At 39.1% G+C, this 16,592-nt stretch overlaps 2 protein-coding genes across 11 annotated transcripts in view; one reads left to right on the top strand and one right to left on the bottom strand.

Moving 5' to 3' along the window:
• The window catches only part of HMBOX1 (homeobox containing 1), a 176,819-nt gene extending 172,839 nt beyond the window's left edge, over positions 1-3,980 (bottom strand). For all 9 annotated transcript variants that reach the window (XM_068552196.1, XM_068552201.1, XM_068552198.1 and 6 more), the window contains exon 1: positions 3,699-3,980. The gene's annotated coding sequence lies outside the window, so the exon portion shown is untranslated. The remainder of the gene's footprint in view (positions 1-3,698) is intronic.
• Positions 3,981-4,376: 396 nt separating this feature from the next.
• INTS9 (integrator complex subunit 9) overlaps positions 4,377-16,592 on the top strand; it is a 107,465-nt gene continuing 95,249 nt past the window's right edge. The window contains exon 1 of one of the 2 annotated variants that reach the window (XM_068553120.1): positions 4,377-4,532. In XM_068553120.1, the coding sequence (XP_068409221.1) occupies positions 4,524-4,532 (9 nt within the window). In that variant the 5' untranslated portion in view covers positions 4,377-4,523. The remainder of the gene's footprint in view (positions 4,533-16,592) is intronic. The other variant, XM_068553121.1, reaches the window with a different exon arrangement.

The following is a 16,592-nucleotide window of genomic DNA, read 5'->3' as shown; positions in this document are numbered from 1 at the left end:
TGATAGATATACACTAGTATCATATAAAAACAAACATAAAGGTGCTTTATATATGTGAGTGCATATGTGAATGTACATACATGACACTTTAGACAAGCTGTGATTTCCACTCATAAACAACTTTTTTTATAAAGTTCTACTAAATTGAGAAGTAAAAGCCAACAGTTAAGAAAATAATCTAACCATACAGCAAAGGGAGCTGTAAAATTAATTCTGGAAGCCAAAGAAACCTAAATAAAGCAGGTACACAAAACAAACCCAACCATTTTCACTGAGCATTTTTAAGTTTACCTATAAATGTTAACATTTTTTAAAAGTTGAGGAGTATACCAACTTTCATTTATGAAAAATGACATCCTAGGATAAATTTCTAATTCCCAAGAGAAATAAGTCAAGTTTAAAGATCTGCATACAAAAATAATAGAAGAGCTGCAAAGAAATGAATCGAAAAAGCAAACATGGTTTTACAGGGAACATGGAAGCTATCTGAAACATTAAAAGTGGAATGGACTTATTATCAATATAACAAACAAAAGATCCAAAATGAACAAATTAAGCATAAATACTCCCCATGTGTTTAACTTCTTCTGAAACAAGCCATGCCATACCAATCAATACTTGCCACAAATATTGCCATAAATTGGTCACTTCTATCTTTTTAAATGATGAAACAATGAAAGGTTTGTTGCAATATATTTATAACTTACCAATACTGAGCTATTAAGTTTCTATTAGTGATGCTTCCACTAAGGATTTGTGCTAAAAAGATTGAAATCTATTCATACAGCAGTGAAAAATGAAGCCTCACTGAAAACATTCAATATAAAGCTGACCCCTAAAGGCTCCTTGATGCACGTTTGCAACCACAGTATTCACAGTATGCAGTACACTAGCAACAGATTGGTTAAAAACAGTTTGGATTTTCAACCTCCCATTATACAGGCAACAGTTTTAGAAGCAATCACATTAAATAAATATGTCTTTCACAGTTACAGGATGAAATTTTAAGCTTGACAGGCACCAATGCCCTGATTTTCTACTTTTTTCGTAAACCATATGACTTCCACATGCTGAGAACGTATTATGCTTTAACCTGCAGTAAAGGCTTTACATCATTTTAATCCTCGGTGCCTAAAATGCAACAGAAGCACCCCATCGAATGCAAGGAATATATCTGGTTTCAACCAAACCATTAGTCAGAAAAAGTTTAATGAACGCCTTTCCCAGTAAATAACTTTGCATTTCCGTAGAGGAAAACAAACAAAAAGAAAATCTGAGGTGAGGGTGGGTGGAAGAGAAAATCTTATATTTTAATATTTTTCCAACTCTTAACAAACATTTTAGTTTTTTTATTTCTAAAATAATTATTGAACGTTTTAAAACACTATGTCTAATAGAATATCTTTCAGCAGAAAAACACTCTATTATGTAGTTACACAGGATTTTTCTCCAGTTTTTGCAAAGTAATATTTCAGACTAAAATAGAAGGTTAAAACAAATAATTCTGGAAATCCTAGTCTATAGCAAACTGAAACCTCAACTTTGTATCAACATATTGTATGTTCTAAATTTGAGATTTAGAAAACACATCAATTTTTTTTTTTCTATTCAGGTCAATCTAAATATATATGCTACCTCATGCTTATAGACAGCTTATCTGTGTGAATGACCAACTGCAGAAATTTCAAATCAAAGGTCATAAAACATACCATAAAATTACACACTATGTGACTTTCAGTTTTTATGGTATCTAAGGTCCTTTACTGATAGGTTCAAGAATTGATAAGTTTGGATATGTAAATATGTAAATACATTAAATATGTAAATACATTAAATTCTCAGCAGTCGAAAGAGAAATTATGCCAATTCCTTTATTTAAAAGTCCACTACACTAAAAATCTGTGACAAAAGAATGGTTATTGAAAAACTTGTATTTCAGACCGAAAGAAGTACAAATTATATTATCTTAAATCTCCTGGTGTAATGTTTTTAAATATTAAAGACTGTGAGAAACAAGAGATGTTGCAATCCTCTTTCCTTTATAACTCCAATTGAAACTCGGAAGAAAAAAATCAGAATTCAAATTTGCCAAACTTGACTTATACACATAATTCAACTAGATCTATCTTAGTTGTGCAATTTTAAAATAAGTTTAATGCAAAGCACTGCAATCTTGATGTGATAATTACCTGTGGAAGAAATGCAAAATAAAAACAAATGCAGGTCCTTTTCATCGAATGATGCATTTTACAGCAAAACCACGAAGCACAAACTAAACAAACAGGCACAGGAGGCAGCATGTCCATCCAGGAAGAGAAATGTACCACGCCAAGAAAGAAAGGAAAGAAGGAGGGAAGGAAGGCAGACAGGCGGGCAGGCGGGCGGGCGGGCAGGCAGGGAGAGAAGACAGAGGTTTCTATACCTGCAGGATCCCAGAGAAATGAACTAGTCACATAACTCTCTCCTATATGATACGTAGGGTTTTTAAAGCTCCAGGGTAAATAAAAACAGCAACCACTCTATACGACCATTCAACTTTCCATAGTACAGTATCTTTAATGCCAACTGCATTCTCCCCTTCACTCACCCAGTGTTTCCTCTCTCTTCCATACCAGCTTTCAGACAAATGCGAGACAGAACAGGGTGGGGTAGAAGAAAAAATACAAGCAGCGCCTTTCGGCTACTCCCCCCGCACCTCCAACAATTTCCAACAGTTCTTCCTACTACGAAAATAAGTCGCCCTATCTCAGGATACACAGCAGTCATTCTGTGTCTTCAGTAGACACACATAGACGCGTACACATGGCAGCGCTCCCGAAGCCCCACCCCCAAGCCCCCGAATCTTAAGTACTGTTTAATCTATTGAACGCGAAGACCACAGCGAGATCCCTCCACCTACTGCTTCGGGGTGAGGGTGGGTGGAGGACTCCTTTCAACGTAGCCCCAACAGTGTAACCAAAACACGGTTCCGGAATAAAATATTAAGAACACTTTTCCTTTCCCACCTAGCTGCCGACTTGAGGATGCAAAAAGCCATCTCCACACCCCCGCATCTCTCCAGGGCTCCTGCCCGGAGTTTGGGGTGGAGATGCGTCCCGGGAGGCCGGGAGTAGTGTGAGCGGGCGATGGGACACAAACGAGTCGCTCACCGCGGCCACCCTGCGCCGCGTCGCCAGCCCAGAGGTCCAGGACCCGCACCTAGCGCACGCCTCTCCGCCCAGGCCCAGCTAAAAGCTCCGACTCCGGCTCTCGAACTTCCTCTCCGGAGTCATTTATTCAAGGCGAACACATCACCCAAGTACACGTCACCCAGTTTCAAACACAGTTCTGCACCCCAAACAAACCCACACACCTCAAATTCCCCTCACAGTTTCCCAAACTCCAAACAAGACACCCCACCTCCAGGATTCAAACCTTCCGCCCATCGGGGAGGCAACCAGGAGGAAAGAGTTGGGGAGCAACCGACGCCTTTCCATTACCACCCCCACAAACTGCCCCACCCCAGACCCTGAGTCCGGGTCGCCCCCGTCGGAAGCCCCCCGCTTCCTCCCTCCTCTCAGTCGGGCCGCTTAAGAGACCCATCCCCAGCCCACTCACTTTCTCCCCCAAACCCCTCCAAAAAAAAAAAAAAAAAAGTGAAGAGAAAGAAGTGAGGAAAGAGACTTGAGGTAGTCCGGCTTCCAAACCGCTCGACTCACCTCAGAATCCTTGCTGAGTTCTCTCCGCCCGGCACAGCCCCCTCCCCAACGTCCCGGTACGAAGGGCTGAGGTAGGGAGGAGGGGAAAGCGGGAGGGGGAGGGGTGTCTTCCGCGTGGGGCGCCCGTCGGGAGGGGACTGGGGAGGGGTTGAGGCCGGCGCAGGAAGAGGAGAAGGGGGAGGGGAGGCCCCTATCTCCCAGTCTCCCCCTGAAAACCTCCCTTGTCTCAATCACATCAGACTGACTGTCTTTGTCTGGCTGACAACCGCCATATTGATATCAACAGCCCCTCTCCCACCTGCTGCCGCCTGGCGGCCCTGGGAGTTGTAGTTCCTGCCTCCCTTGAGTAAAGGCGCCGGACCGGGCGTCCGGAGGCCCCAGGGAACTACAGCTCCCGGCAAGTCCCGCGCCCATCCGCCTTCCCACAGGGAGGAGGGGAAAGGGGCGCCAAAGCCGTAGGGACTACACATCCCAGAATACCATGGATCCCGGGCCCAGAAAGGGGACATGATATCATGCTGGGGTGGAGAGGGAGGATGAATTGGCGGCCGGGATGAATTTGAGCTGACGGAAGGAGGTATTCTGAGAGGAAAGGGAGGAAAAGGAAAGACGACCACAGTTCCCATGATGCATGGAGAGATGACTACATTTCCCATGATGCAGCCGGGGGTGGTGGTGGTGGTGGTGGTGGTGGTGCGGTGCGTAGGGAAGAAAGACTGCATGTCCCGCGATGCTCTCGGCCGGCCGGTGGCGGAGATTGAACCGGAAGACGCTTTCTGGGTCTGAGGAGTGGAGTGACTGGTATTGAGCAGCCGAAAGTCCAATATGAAACTGGTGAGTCTCCGCTCCTAGGTCAGAGGGCATATCCTTTTGGACTTGGTCGTTTCCACCTTGGGAAGGGAGCCGTCGCGGAGGAGGGGTGTCAGGGACTAGAAAGTGGGGTGGACTAAGGAAAGCTACTGTTTGTTGCTGAGGAGTTTGAATCCCACCTCCCACCCCCGACCCCCCGTAACTGCCTGGTCTTATTCATTCCTTGGCGGGTCCCTTTGGTTAGATAAGAGATTGACTCTGTCACCTTTCTTCCCATACAAACTAACATTGGGCTTAATGAACCAGGTTTGACTTGTTTCTCAGCTGCCACGTGAGTGTTATAATGGGTTAATTTCTTTCCACGCGATTGGCGCTTGATTAGCGTTTCTTCATACGGTTGTTGAGAAGGCTTTGGTTAACATATGAACAGAGTTTAGAAAATACTGGGCAGAGCGTAATCTCTTATTAAATTTTCCGTTGTAGACTCCTAACTGCCCTTGCTCTTCAGAGAAGGACGAGGTCAGGGTGTGATCTTGGAGGATTTGAATCTTAAACCCTGTGTAAGATGGGCTGAAAGGAAGTGTTAAGGCGTTCCAGTCTAGAGCTGTAAGGGACTGCGTGAGCCAAGGTTAGATGGAGCATGCCAGGATACCTGGAAAAGTCTTTGCATCACAAAACTCAAACACTTGGCTTATAGGAAAGCTGCTCAGGCCTTTGTTTTGAGCCATTTTACTCTGTGCGCACAGATTTAACTAGTTTACTCCAACTGTATGCAATTAGTAATAGCATAATTAGAGTAGAGAAGCAGGTGTGAGATGCTGTTTCTCAACCTTTTAAAATTCATGTTCCTGCAGCCAAGTGTTGTCAGGCTTTACTTTCTGTAGTTTTTGTAGAAAAACAAAAGGTTTCTTTTCTTAATTATTTGAGCATGCTTTTGCAAAGTGCACGCGTACGTACACACACACGCTACAGGCAAATATACTCAGCACAGTGTCAGCTGTTTTCTGAGAAGTCAGAGAAAGTATTAAAAGTGGATTCAACTCCAAAACTGTCTCTATCTACAGCTGTTTAGGTAAGGAGAAAGGCACAGATCAGTAAACCTTGAGAGTAACAATTTGCTCCTGGGTCAGTTTTGGAAACATTTAAAAATGCAGAATTGAAAGTCACCACCCTTGCCCTAAAGAAGCATGCAATCTAATGAAGAAGATACAAAAGGAATGATAAAGTTATAATTCACTGTGTTCATGTTCAGGGTTTGGGGATTGAGAGGATAATGAGGGTGCATGGGGAGTGTGAGACACCTCCTTGGAAAGGTGACTCTTTAACTGATAAAAAGGGTGAGTAGGCTAGGACCTTCTTGAAGAGGGTTCAGTTTATAGAAGCAACAGAGCTTGGCACCAGCATGGTTGAAACATAGGCCATGTTCCCTCAATAAAAGATAAATCACAATTGGTGTGCTTGGTGCAAAGGCAGGCAAGTGGGAAACAGTTTTTTTCCATAACAACTCATTTGCTGAGGGTATCAGAGAGTTAGGGTTTAGTTTACATATACTTTGGTTTGCTTTTAAACTCCTCCTGCTTATTTTATTTAGAGATGTGAAAACGTGGAAAAAAGTAGAAACTCACTTTTTTTCCTTTAAGAACCATAAAATGCCTCAGAGGAAGAGGAAGTATTCTGTCTATACTCCCTCCCTCTTTACTTGTCATCCACGTAGTACATAACTAAAAGTCATTTGGTAGTTGCTGATTTATAATGCAGAATATCTTTCAACACAGCAAAGTGGTTTCAAAAACATTAGCACATTAGCACTCAGTAAGTTAGACTTCCTTTTTGTGTCATGCCTCCCACAGAGTTGGAATAAATCCTCCATGGCCTAAAAATTTTAACTTTGTGTACTGCATCAGAAATAGGTAGTAAGCCATATTTTGTATTTATATCAGGAAACACAGAAATACATTTTATCAAGCACATTCTTGTTTTGGAGATGACGGCTTCTCCAAATATCCATCCCACGCACAATCTATGACCACATCTTGTTGATTCTGCGGTTCTTGAACTGGTCTGTGTCTCTCCAGTCCCACTAATACTCCCTTTGTATGGGCTCTTTTCACTTGACACTTGGAATTCAACAAGACCTTCTAACTGGTCTCCCTGCACTCAGTCTCTACACCCTCCAATCCATTCTCTACCCGGCGTCCTAGAAGTTGCTTGAAATTGCAGAGTTCCCTAAAACCCCCCAGTAGCTTCCTTTGCCCTTAGGATAAAGTCTTACAATTCTTGACTTAGCTGGTCCTCCCAACTTCTCCAGCCCTCCTCTCCCTTGATCTCCTCGTTCCAATTATATTGCACGTCTTCCAGTTCCTTGAACTCCCCCTGCTCTCTTTTTTTAAATTAATTAATTAATTAATTTCGGCTGCACCAGGTCTTAGTTGCAGCATGCAGGATCTTTAGTTGCAGCATGTGGGATCTAGTTCCCTGGCCAGGGATCAAACCCGGGCCCCCTGTATTGGGAGTGTGGGGTCTTAGCCACTGTGCCACCAGGGAAGTGCCCCCCAACCCACTCTCTTTTGCCTCTGGGACTTTAAATCTGTTCCATTGCCTCCACCTCTTTTTTGCCTGACTTATTTCTTCATATATTTTAGATCTCTGTTTAAATAGCACTTCTTCAAGGTTTCCTTGAATTAAGTACCCCTGTTATGTGCTTCCATGGCACACTTCCCTTTTCATGGCACTTGTAATTATTGGTTTTATGTCTGTCCTCCCTCTTGTGGACTCTTGAATTCCCAGGGCCCGACGCATTGTGTGATGCCACTAAATAGTAGTTGAATAAATAATTCCTGAAAGATTGTCAAGGTCTGTTAATATTCTTGAGAAAAGATTAAGGGGTGAAGTCAAAACATTACAATAAGCAATAACCATTGGAGTGAAAAAGAATGATTGCTGCCTTTTATGGAGCACTTACTGTGTGCCAGGCATTGTGCTAGGGAGGTACTTGCTATTTAGTGTCACATTTTATCCTTTGATCAAGATGATAGTGTTCCCATTTTATAGAAGAAAAACTGAGCCTTCAGGAGATGAAGTGGCTTGAAGTTACACAGATGAAAAGAGTGGTAGACCTAGGATCTGAACCCAAGATTCCTTCCTCCAGAGTCTGTTGCTTAATGAGGGCAGGGACTCTGGTGCTTTGCACAGTGCCCAGCACATGCTGGGTTCTCTCTCACAGAAACGAAGCCAGAGTGCAGACTGAGCGAAAGTTCATTCAAGGATGTTTTTTAAATTAGCTTTAAATCTGAGTTTGGCTGAATTAAGATCTTAAGAAAGATTATTGGTAAAAAATTAAACTCTGGGGACTCCCTTGATCATCTAAAGGGCTCCATATCAGAGCATACCAGTTGAGTGCCCAGGTTGGTGTCTATACTACCCAATTTAGCCTCTGTGATGCCATTTATAGTTCTCTAACCTTACCCATCACTGTCTTGGTGGCTTTTCACACACCCAAAGGAAGACGCTGGATGCCAATATAATGTAATCCTTGGATAGCTCCTTCTTAGAGAGATACCAACTCAAAGGATTTTAATGATTGTCTATAATATCAGGCAGCTTTATTTAACTAAGGAAAATTAATTGGCACCTTCAATTAGAATAATTTTGAAAGGAACAGGAAAATTAGAAACGTGTCCTCTCAATTAGCACATTTTAGAGCATGTTCTGCTTTTAGTATAGATTGAGCCTAATTGGGTGCACCCTGATGGCCAAATTCAGCAAAGGGTAGAAACTAGAATTCACCCGGGTCTTTAACAAAAGACCATGAGACAAAAAAAAAAAAAAAAAAAATACCGAATACATTGACAGAAATTGAATTTGAAACATCATGGCCAGGAATTTAGTCATTAAAATAGATGAAGGTTAAAGTGAATAAAATGATAAGAAGCAGTTCAAGAATGCATCGTGTGTCATACTTTCTATAGATAGTTCCAGTGATGGAGAGAATCTTCTAGTTTAATCAGTCAACAAAGATTTTATTATGCAACCACAGTATACCTTTGGCATTCAAAGTTTTAATACTTTCTATTCTAACTATTACATTTGACCCCAAAGATCAATGACAGGGAATTATTTGTAATTTTGCTGAGGCACAAATTTGAATGTGCCTTTAAGATGAATGACAGTCCTTAGTGAATGAGCCTGATTGCCTCAGAATCCAGGGCTCTCTGCAGTGCTTGTGGCCCACTTGTTTAAGGTCTGAAAGAAAGGTCACTTAAATGCTGGTTACATTATACTTTTTGAATTTGATGGAGGAAATTATATGCTGTAGTTTTATTTACAAATTTAAAGCCTCAAGAAGGCCTTGAGGTATATTCTTTGGTGGTCTATGCTCCTCTATGAAAATGCTGTTTCATTACTACTGGCTTTGGGGGGTGGCGGGGAGGCTCAAACTTTTAACTCACCATGTCTCTTAGGAGAACAGATGGAGCAAAGAAGTGGATTCATGGGCTGCTTCCAGCGGAGGACAAGTAAAGCACCAAGTGGAATTGTAGATTATAGAGAAAATACTGGCTTGAAAGGGGCAAATGCTGCTCCAAGGTCAATTTAACAAATCATTAGAAAGGGGTGTGGTTAATCCTCACCTTGGATCTGAGAGCAATGAATTCTTCCTGCAATTTTCAGACTTGCAGAATCCTTTTGGCTTCTTAGGCTTTGGATCAGGAACAGAAGATTGCTTGCTGTAAATTACAAACACTCACAATTTTACCAGGACTTAATTCACCTATTTCAGTACAATTGTTAAAATGTCAGCCTGATTTCACTATCTTTTCTGTGTTTCTCTTTGCTGGTTGATTAGAGTGCCCTCGTGTGTCTTTATGATATAATATCATTTCAAGTTTTAGAAAGGTCACGTTTTATCATCACCACCTCAGTGTGATAGGTTTTTTCCCTTTAGAATGCTTTCCTCAAATTCTGAAAAGTGACATAAGGCCAAATCACATACATTGTTCAGTAGTGCTCTCAGATAAAACTGGCTGTTTTAGTCTTGGGCATTTCAAAGTCCTAATGGTTACCCTGAAGGTTAAATCTTTTATACTTAAGGCAAAAAAAATATATAGCAAGGTTTTTTTCAGTAACAGTTGACTTGAAAAGAAAATTTTATATTTGCATGTAATACATATAGTCTGACATACAGTACAAGCATGACAGCATTGCTGTTGCCTATAACTGCAGTAGCACATTTGTTTTGTCACTGGCTTACTCTGCGTACTCAGATCCCTCTGCCATTTGCTCTGATGATCTGCAAAGTGTACTTGAAGGACAAGGGCCAAGAATGCATCATGGCCACAGAACTCAGTAAAACCTAGCATTCCAAATGGAAAGTTCTCTCCTGGCTTGCTGAATACCAGCAGAGGTCCAGGGGTAAACTGCTCTTCAGTCATCATCATTCATTTATTCATTCAACAGATCTTCCTGAACACCTGCCTCTTCTGTGCTATGCATTACCCAAGGTACTAGGTATATTCCAGTGAAGAAAACAGATTTACTCTCTGCCTTTATGGAACGTAAAGTCCAGCGGGCTTACTGTGCAGTTCAAACAGTATTACAATGAACTTTCTGATGTAGTGATATTGTTGGGCCCTGGCTCAAGTAGTTTTTGAATATAATGGTTCAAAATGTATTTAATTGTATCCTAGAAGATGCCTTCTTAAACTTGTAACAGACCTGGCCAATTTGCCCACTGGTTTACCATTGTACCAGTAATGTATGAGAATACATTTCCCCACTCTTGCCAGGGATGCCATCTGTTTCTTTACTCTTACTATGTGTCTTACTAATGTAACCATCTTCTTTCATCAATCCTCACACCCTCTTGTCTCTTAGACTTCGGCTATATTTAGTAAAAGGTCCTTACAGTAGTGATGTATGGATGTGGGAAAATGTACCAAAAAGAGGAGCAGATTTCTTCAGATAAAAAAGTGGTGCCGTGAGAATCTTTAAAAGAACCTCTGGTGTTGCTTTGAAAATGCTGGTGCGTGGGAGCAGTAGTTGTTATTATAAGTATTATGGGGTCCAGCAGATTGGAGAGGCAGCTGGGTCAAGTATGTGTAAATGGCAGAGGAGACCCCCGTGCCCCCAGAAAGGAAAGGGATGACCGGTGAGATGAAGCTAGGAGTTGGCGTATCAGGAAGGGCTAAACTAAGTCAGAAGGGCAGATGTCAGAATTTGCGGAGATCCTGAGAAAAGGCAAGAATGCTAACAGAAGATGAAGGGGAATAGGAAAGACTGGAGGAGAAAGGAGTTAGCTTGAAAGCCCCAAGGGGCTCGGTGATCAAGACTAAACTGTGGTGGGAATTTTACTGTGAGGAAAACAGGAAGTTTAAATTGCCCCGATTGACCATGTATCTGAAGGAAATGCCCTAAGGGTCTAAAACATTTTAATTTATTGAAAGCACAGCTGAATGAACTTTAGCTCTCTCAAGGATAGATAATCAGATGATGTTCAAGAAAGCCATTCTTTAATAGGAATTGTAAAACTAACACCCTTTTTGCCCTTAAGGTGCAGTTTATTTTTCATCACTCATGCTTATGAATGGGGTGGGGGAACGTGAATAATAAAAGATCTTGCATAATCTATTCTTCAGATTTATGGCCTAAGCAGAGATTGGCTTTTCCTAAATATAGTATTTCTGCATTTTTCTATTCCAGTAAAATAGAGAAAGGCATAATTAGATGTTCTAATTTAATGTCTTCCTTCTCGTATGTTTTTTTCAGTGTATGAAAATACAGGTAAACAAGAAGTAGTATTAATAATGTAAAGGATATTATAATTGTTACTTTTTTTTACATTTTTTAAATATCTTTATTGAGATATAATTAACATACCACAAAACTCATACATTTAAAAGGTACATTGCAGTGACTTTTTGTAAATTTACAGAGTTATACAACAATCACCACAATCCAGTTTTAGAATATTTTCATTACTCCAAAAAGATCCCTTGTGCCCATTAGCAATCCCCATAACTACCTCCAGGCCCAGGCAACCACTAATCTATCTTCTGTCTTGTAGATTTGCCCTTTCTGGTCATTTCATATGAATTGATTCATGCAGTATGCAGTCTTCTGTGTCTGACTTTTCATTTAGCATAATGTTTTTGAGGTTCATCCATGTTGTAGCATGTATTGCTCAGTAATATTCTATATGAATATGTCACATTTTGCTTATCCAGGTACCAGTTGATAGACATCTGGATTGTTTCCACTTTGGGGCTATTAATATTGTGTGGACATAAGTTTTTATTTCTGATTTCTCCATGTTTTCATTGCTTTGTCTTTCATGATTACACTGACTAGAACCTCCAATACAATATTGAATAGAAGTGGTGCAAGCAATGGTGCCAGTCTTTTTTCCCCTTCCCAATCGTAGGGAGAAAGCATTCAGTCTTTCACCACTGAATACAATATGAGCTGTAGGTTTTTCATAGTTGCCCTTTATCAAGTTGATGATGTTCCCTTCTGTTCCTGGTTCGTTGACCATTTTTATCATGAATGGGTCTTGGATTTTATCAAATGCTTTTCCTTTGTGTATCAAGATGATCATATGGTTTTTGTCCTTTATTATATTAATATAGTATATTAACTTAGTTGAATTTTTAATGTTAAATCAATCTTGCATTCCAGGCATAATTCCCAGTTGGTCATGATGTAGAATCCTGTGTAGATATTGCTGGATTTAGTTTGCTGTTATTTTGTTGATGATTTTTGCATATATATATATATATATATATATATCATGAGAGAAATTGGTATGTAGTTTTCTTATGATGTCTTTGTCTGGCTTTCGTATCAGTAATATTGTTCTCATAGAATGAGCTGGGAAATGTTCTCTCCTCTATATTCCAGGAGAGTATGTGTGAAGAATTGGTATTTCTCTTTAAATGTTTGATAGAATTCATCAGTGAAGCCATCTGGGCCTGGGCTTTTCTGGGAAGATTTTTAAATGACTAAGTCAATTTCTTTACCTGCTATAGGTCTCTTCAGATTTTCTCTTTGTGCATTACATTTTTTAAAAATTGTGATAAAATATACACAACATAAAATTTACTATTTTAACCGTTCTTAAGTATACAGTCCAGTGACATTACATTCACATTGTTGTGCAGCCATCACCACCATCCATTTCCAGACATCACTTAGCATAATATCATCAAGGTTCATCCATGTTGTAGCCTGTGTCAAAATTTCCTTCCTTTTTAAGGCTGAATAATATTCTGTTGTACACCACATACGTTTTATCCATTCATCCGTCAATAGACACTTGGGTTGTTTCCACCTTTTGGTTGTGTGACTAAAGCTGCTGTGAGCATGGATGTACAAAAATCTGTTCAAGTCTCTGCTTTCACATTTTTTTTGGTATATACCCAGAAGTTGAATTGCTGGATCATACAGTAATTCTAATTTAATTTTCTGAGGAACCAACATACTGTTTTCTGTTTTTTACATTCCCACCAGCGATGCACAGGGGTTCTGATTTCTCCACATCTTCACCGCTCGTCAACACTTTTCATTTTATCGTTGTTCGTTTAGATAATAGCTATCCTAATGGATGTGAAGTAGTATCTCAGTAAGGTTTTGATTTACATTTCCCTAATGATTGGTGATGTTGAGCGTCTTTTTGTGTTTCTTAAAATAGGTAATACATGCACATTGTTTAATTAAAAAAAACTGTACACAAGTTTTAAAAAAAAGAGAGAGAGAAAAGATCCTGTGCCACCTTTATATTCCTCCCCAAGAGCAATCTCAGTTGTCAGTTTCTTGTGGATCCTTCAGAGATATTCTGTGGAAATATACACGTGTGTAATTTCCATCCCTTTTTTGTTTTTTATGTAAATAGTGAGATACTGCCCACACTAGTTTTGCATATTCCTTTTTCTTTTTTAAGTTAGAAATGCATCTTAGAGATCATTTCATGTAAACATTTAGAACAGCTTCATTTTATAAAACAGCATATCCACACCTAATTGAGTCTGCATTTGACAAGATCCTGGGTCATTTGTTTTCATGTTACTTTCATTCTAAACAATGAAATAGTTTCAGTACTCCTTTCAAAAAAAATTTTTTTTTTAATATTTGTAACAGACACTTTGTCTTTTCATTGTCTAAAGGAGGAGTTTAGAATCATGGATGTTAGGCTGGAAGGTAGAGTTCTCCTTCCTCCACGTACATCCCTCCCAACTATTTGAGTATCATTCATTGTTACTTAAAGTTTAGGGCATGGTTTTTGTTGCTAATATAATACATAACATGTGAAATTAGTGTCAGCACGGCTCAAAAATATGTTTAAACTATTGCTAGAAAAAAAGTCAGTTGCACAGTGTTTTGTTATTTAGGTATACCGTAATTTACCTAACCAAACCTTCCTCTGTGAGCATGAGGTTGTTTCCAGTCTTTAGTGATTAGAAATCATGTCGCATAGATAATCTCTTTTGTGAGCATTTTTGGAAGTATATCTGTAGGATATATGTCAAAGGGCATATGCATTTTTTATTTCATTTTATTGCCAAAATGCCCCCATCGCGACTTAGCAGATTACACTCTTGCCAGCAGCATATCCCAACTCACCACTACAGTGTTATCATTAAGCTATCTTATTTTTTTCTCCTGGGAAAGTGAAAAAAATGGTATGTCATTATACTTTTTTATGTTATTTTTCTCTCATTATGTATAAGACGTGGAACATCTTTTCATATGTGTAGAAAAGCACCTATATTTCCATTTCCTTTTCATCTCTCTTCTCTCCTACTTGATCTATTACTACACTGCTAAACTATTTTACCTTCTGTAGCTCTAGAGTGTATTTTAATATCTTGTAGTACTTGTTCCCACTCATTGTTCCTCACTTCAGAATTTTCCAGACTACTCTCCTTTATTTTTCATATAAAATTTAGAATTATTAGTTTCTAATAAAATCCTTTTCATATTTTTCTTGGAATCAGGTTAAATTTACAAAATTTAAGGAGAGAATTGACTTATTTCTTTCAACATATCATTGAGTCTAAGAACAAGAAATGTCTTTTCCTTTATTTAAATCTTTTTTTAAGCATATCTTTTTGGTTGTTACTGTAATTGGAATCTTTTCCTACATTGTTTACTTATAAGAAGGGTATTTCTTTTTTGCATTCTCTACACAGCCCTATGCTGAACTTTCTTATTTTAATATTTAGTAGTCTTTCCATTTAATTCTCTTAGGTTTTTAGGTGTATAACTTTGCAGAAAGTTTTTTTAACCTCATTTTTTTTTCCTGTGGTGTAATTACATTGGCTTATACTTCCAGAATAGTTTGGAATAGGAGTGGTGGTGGTAGACATCTGTGTTCTATTTCTGATGTGAGTGGACATGATGCTTGAACTCAACGTGGCACTGTTACATTGACTTCTGGCTTGAAATTTTTGTATATTTTAATTTACATACTACAACTGCTTTCTTGCTCCAAAATTTTCTAGTCACTAAATAAAGTGAAATTGTTTCACATAGCCCAACAGTAAGTTATTTTCTAAGAGGAAGATCTATTTGTGTTGTATTGTTTGTTCTAGGCAGTTAATTATATCTTGCAAGCCATTTCCAGACTTTTGAGAAAACAATGGTTTTTATAACTTAAAGTCTTAGGTGGTACGTAGCAGACTTGTAGAAGTAAAAGACTTCTATGACCTTGAAAGAAAATTGGAAGGTTTCCTTGGAAAACAGAACAGCCAGAAATAGTTTCTCTCTTTCTGTACTTAAGAGACAGGCCTGATAAAGGCCAGAAATGTAAACAAATTGTCTGTTAAAATAAACATAATTACCACACCAAAAAAAAAAAAATCTGTAGAAACAAAAAGGGATTCAGAGCCCTAGGCAGTGGCTTATTTATTTTAAACTGTATTTGAGTCAAGCTGCATAGATCCAATAGGAAGAAACTGTTGATGAACAACTGTGTGATAGTTAAAACTAACAGATAAGAGAAGCTGTATCAAAAATCCATCGTTGGCTCTAATTGTATAGCCAATGAATGTTATTAAATGCCTATCTGGTACAAAACCTCCTTGGTGCTGTGGAGCAAACTAAAGATGAGTAAGACATAGACCTTACCTCTCAGTAACTCACTATTCAACAAACCATAGATAAGTTGTACTGTGTATACTATTGATGTATGTGACTGAGTGTATGGGGTTTTAGTGACAGACTGTGATAAAGGCAGTAGTAACATCAGGATTATGAAAGATGAATTCCAACCAGAGAATCAAAGTTTCCTAGAGAAGTAAAATTTGAGCTGGCCTTGGAAAGTACCTTGGCTGACAAATATATCGGAGGAGGAACATGATGGTCTTATTCCAGGTGGATGGAACAGTTAAATTTAGAAGGATTTGGATTATGTTCATAGTTCCTACCCTCTTCCCTGCCACCACCCCCCCCCCACAAAATAGTAATAATAATAGTAGGAGTGAGAGGAAACTTTGAGAGGTGATGGATACGTTTATAAACTTGATGGTGGTGATGGTTTCATGGATGTATACTTATCCCCAGACTCAGCAACTTATTTACATTAAATACATACATCTTTTCACATGTCAGTCACACCTCAATAGAGTGGTTTTTAAAAAGATTTGGAAGTGAGGTGTTCAGTTTTCCCATAATGTGCATATGCACTTCATATGTTTTTTGCTCTGTAGCAGTGTGTACAAAAATAGACACATTTCTGTCTTCTCATATTCTCCTAATTCATTACTTTAGAATATCAACATTTTTATTATATGTGTGTTGTTAACATCTGAAAGGTTTGTACGTGTGATTGGAGCTCTAGCTCACTGCAGTTGGGACCTTGCTGAGTGTATTAGGAACGAAAGTTAGAAAGGTAGATTGAAGCCACAGTGGTGGACTTGGAATATAAGACTTAGCGGTTTGGGAAGTAACAAAATAAGGATTTTTTTTAAGAAAAAGTTTCAGGGAAGTTTAAGAATTTTTAAATACCTAGAGCCTTTCAATTCATCTCTTCTGAAACCTAGGACAAAGGAGTTAGAAGAACTGTATTTTACACACTTCAAAACTTTGGAATGT

This window comes from Eschrichtius robustus, chromosome 10, assembly GCF_028021215.1.
Source record: "Eschrichtius robustus isolate mEscRob2 chromosome 10, mEscRob2.pri, whole genome shotgun sequence".
Taxonomy (NCBI): domain Eukaryota; kingdom Metazoa; phylum Chordata; class Mammalia; order Artiodactyla; family Eschrichtiidae; genus Eschrichtius; species Eschrichtius robustus.
Note: the sequence above shows the minus strand (reverse complement) of the source record. Positions and strands in the feature narration are given on the sequence as shown.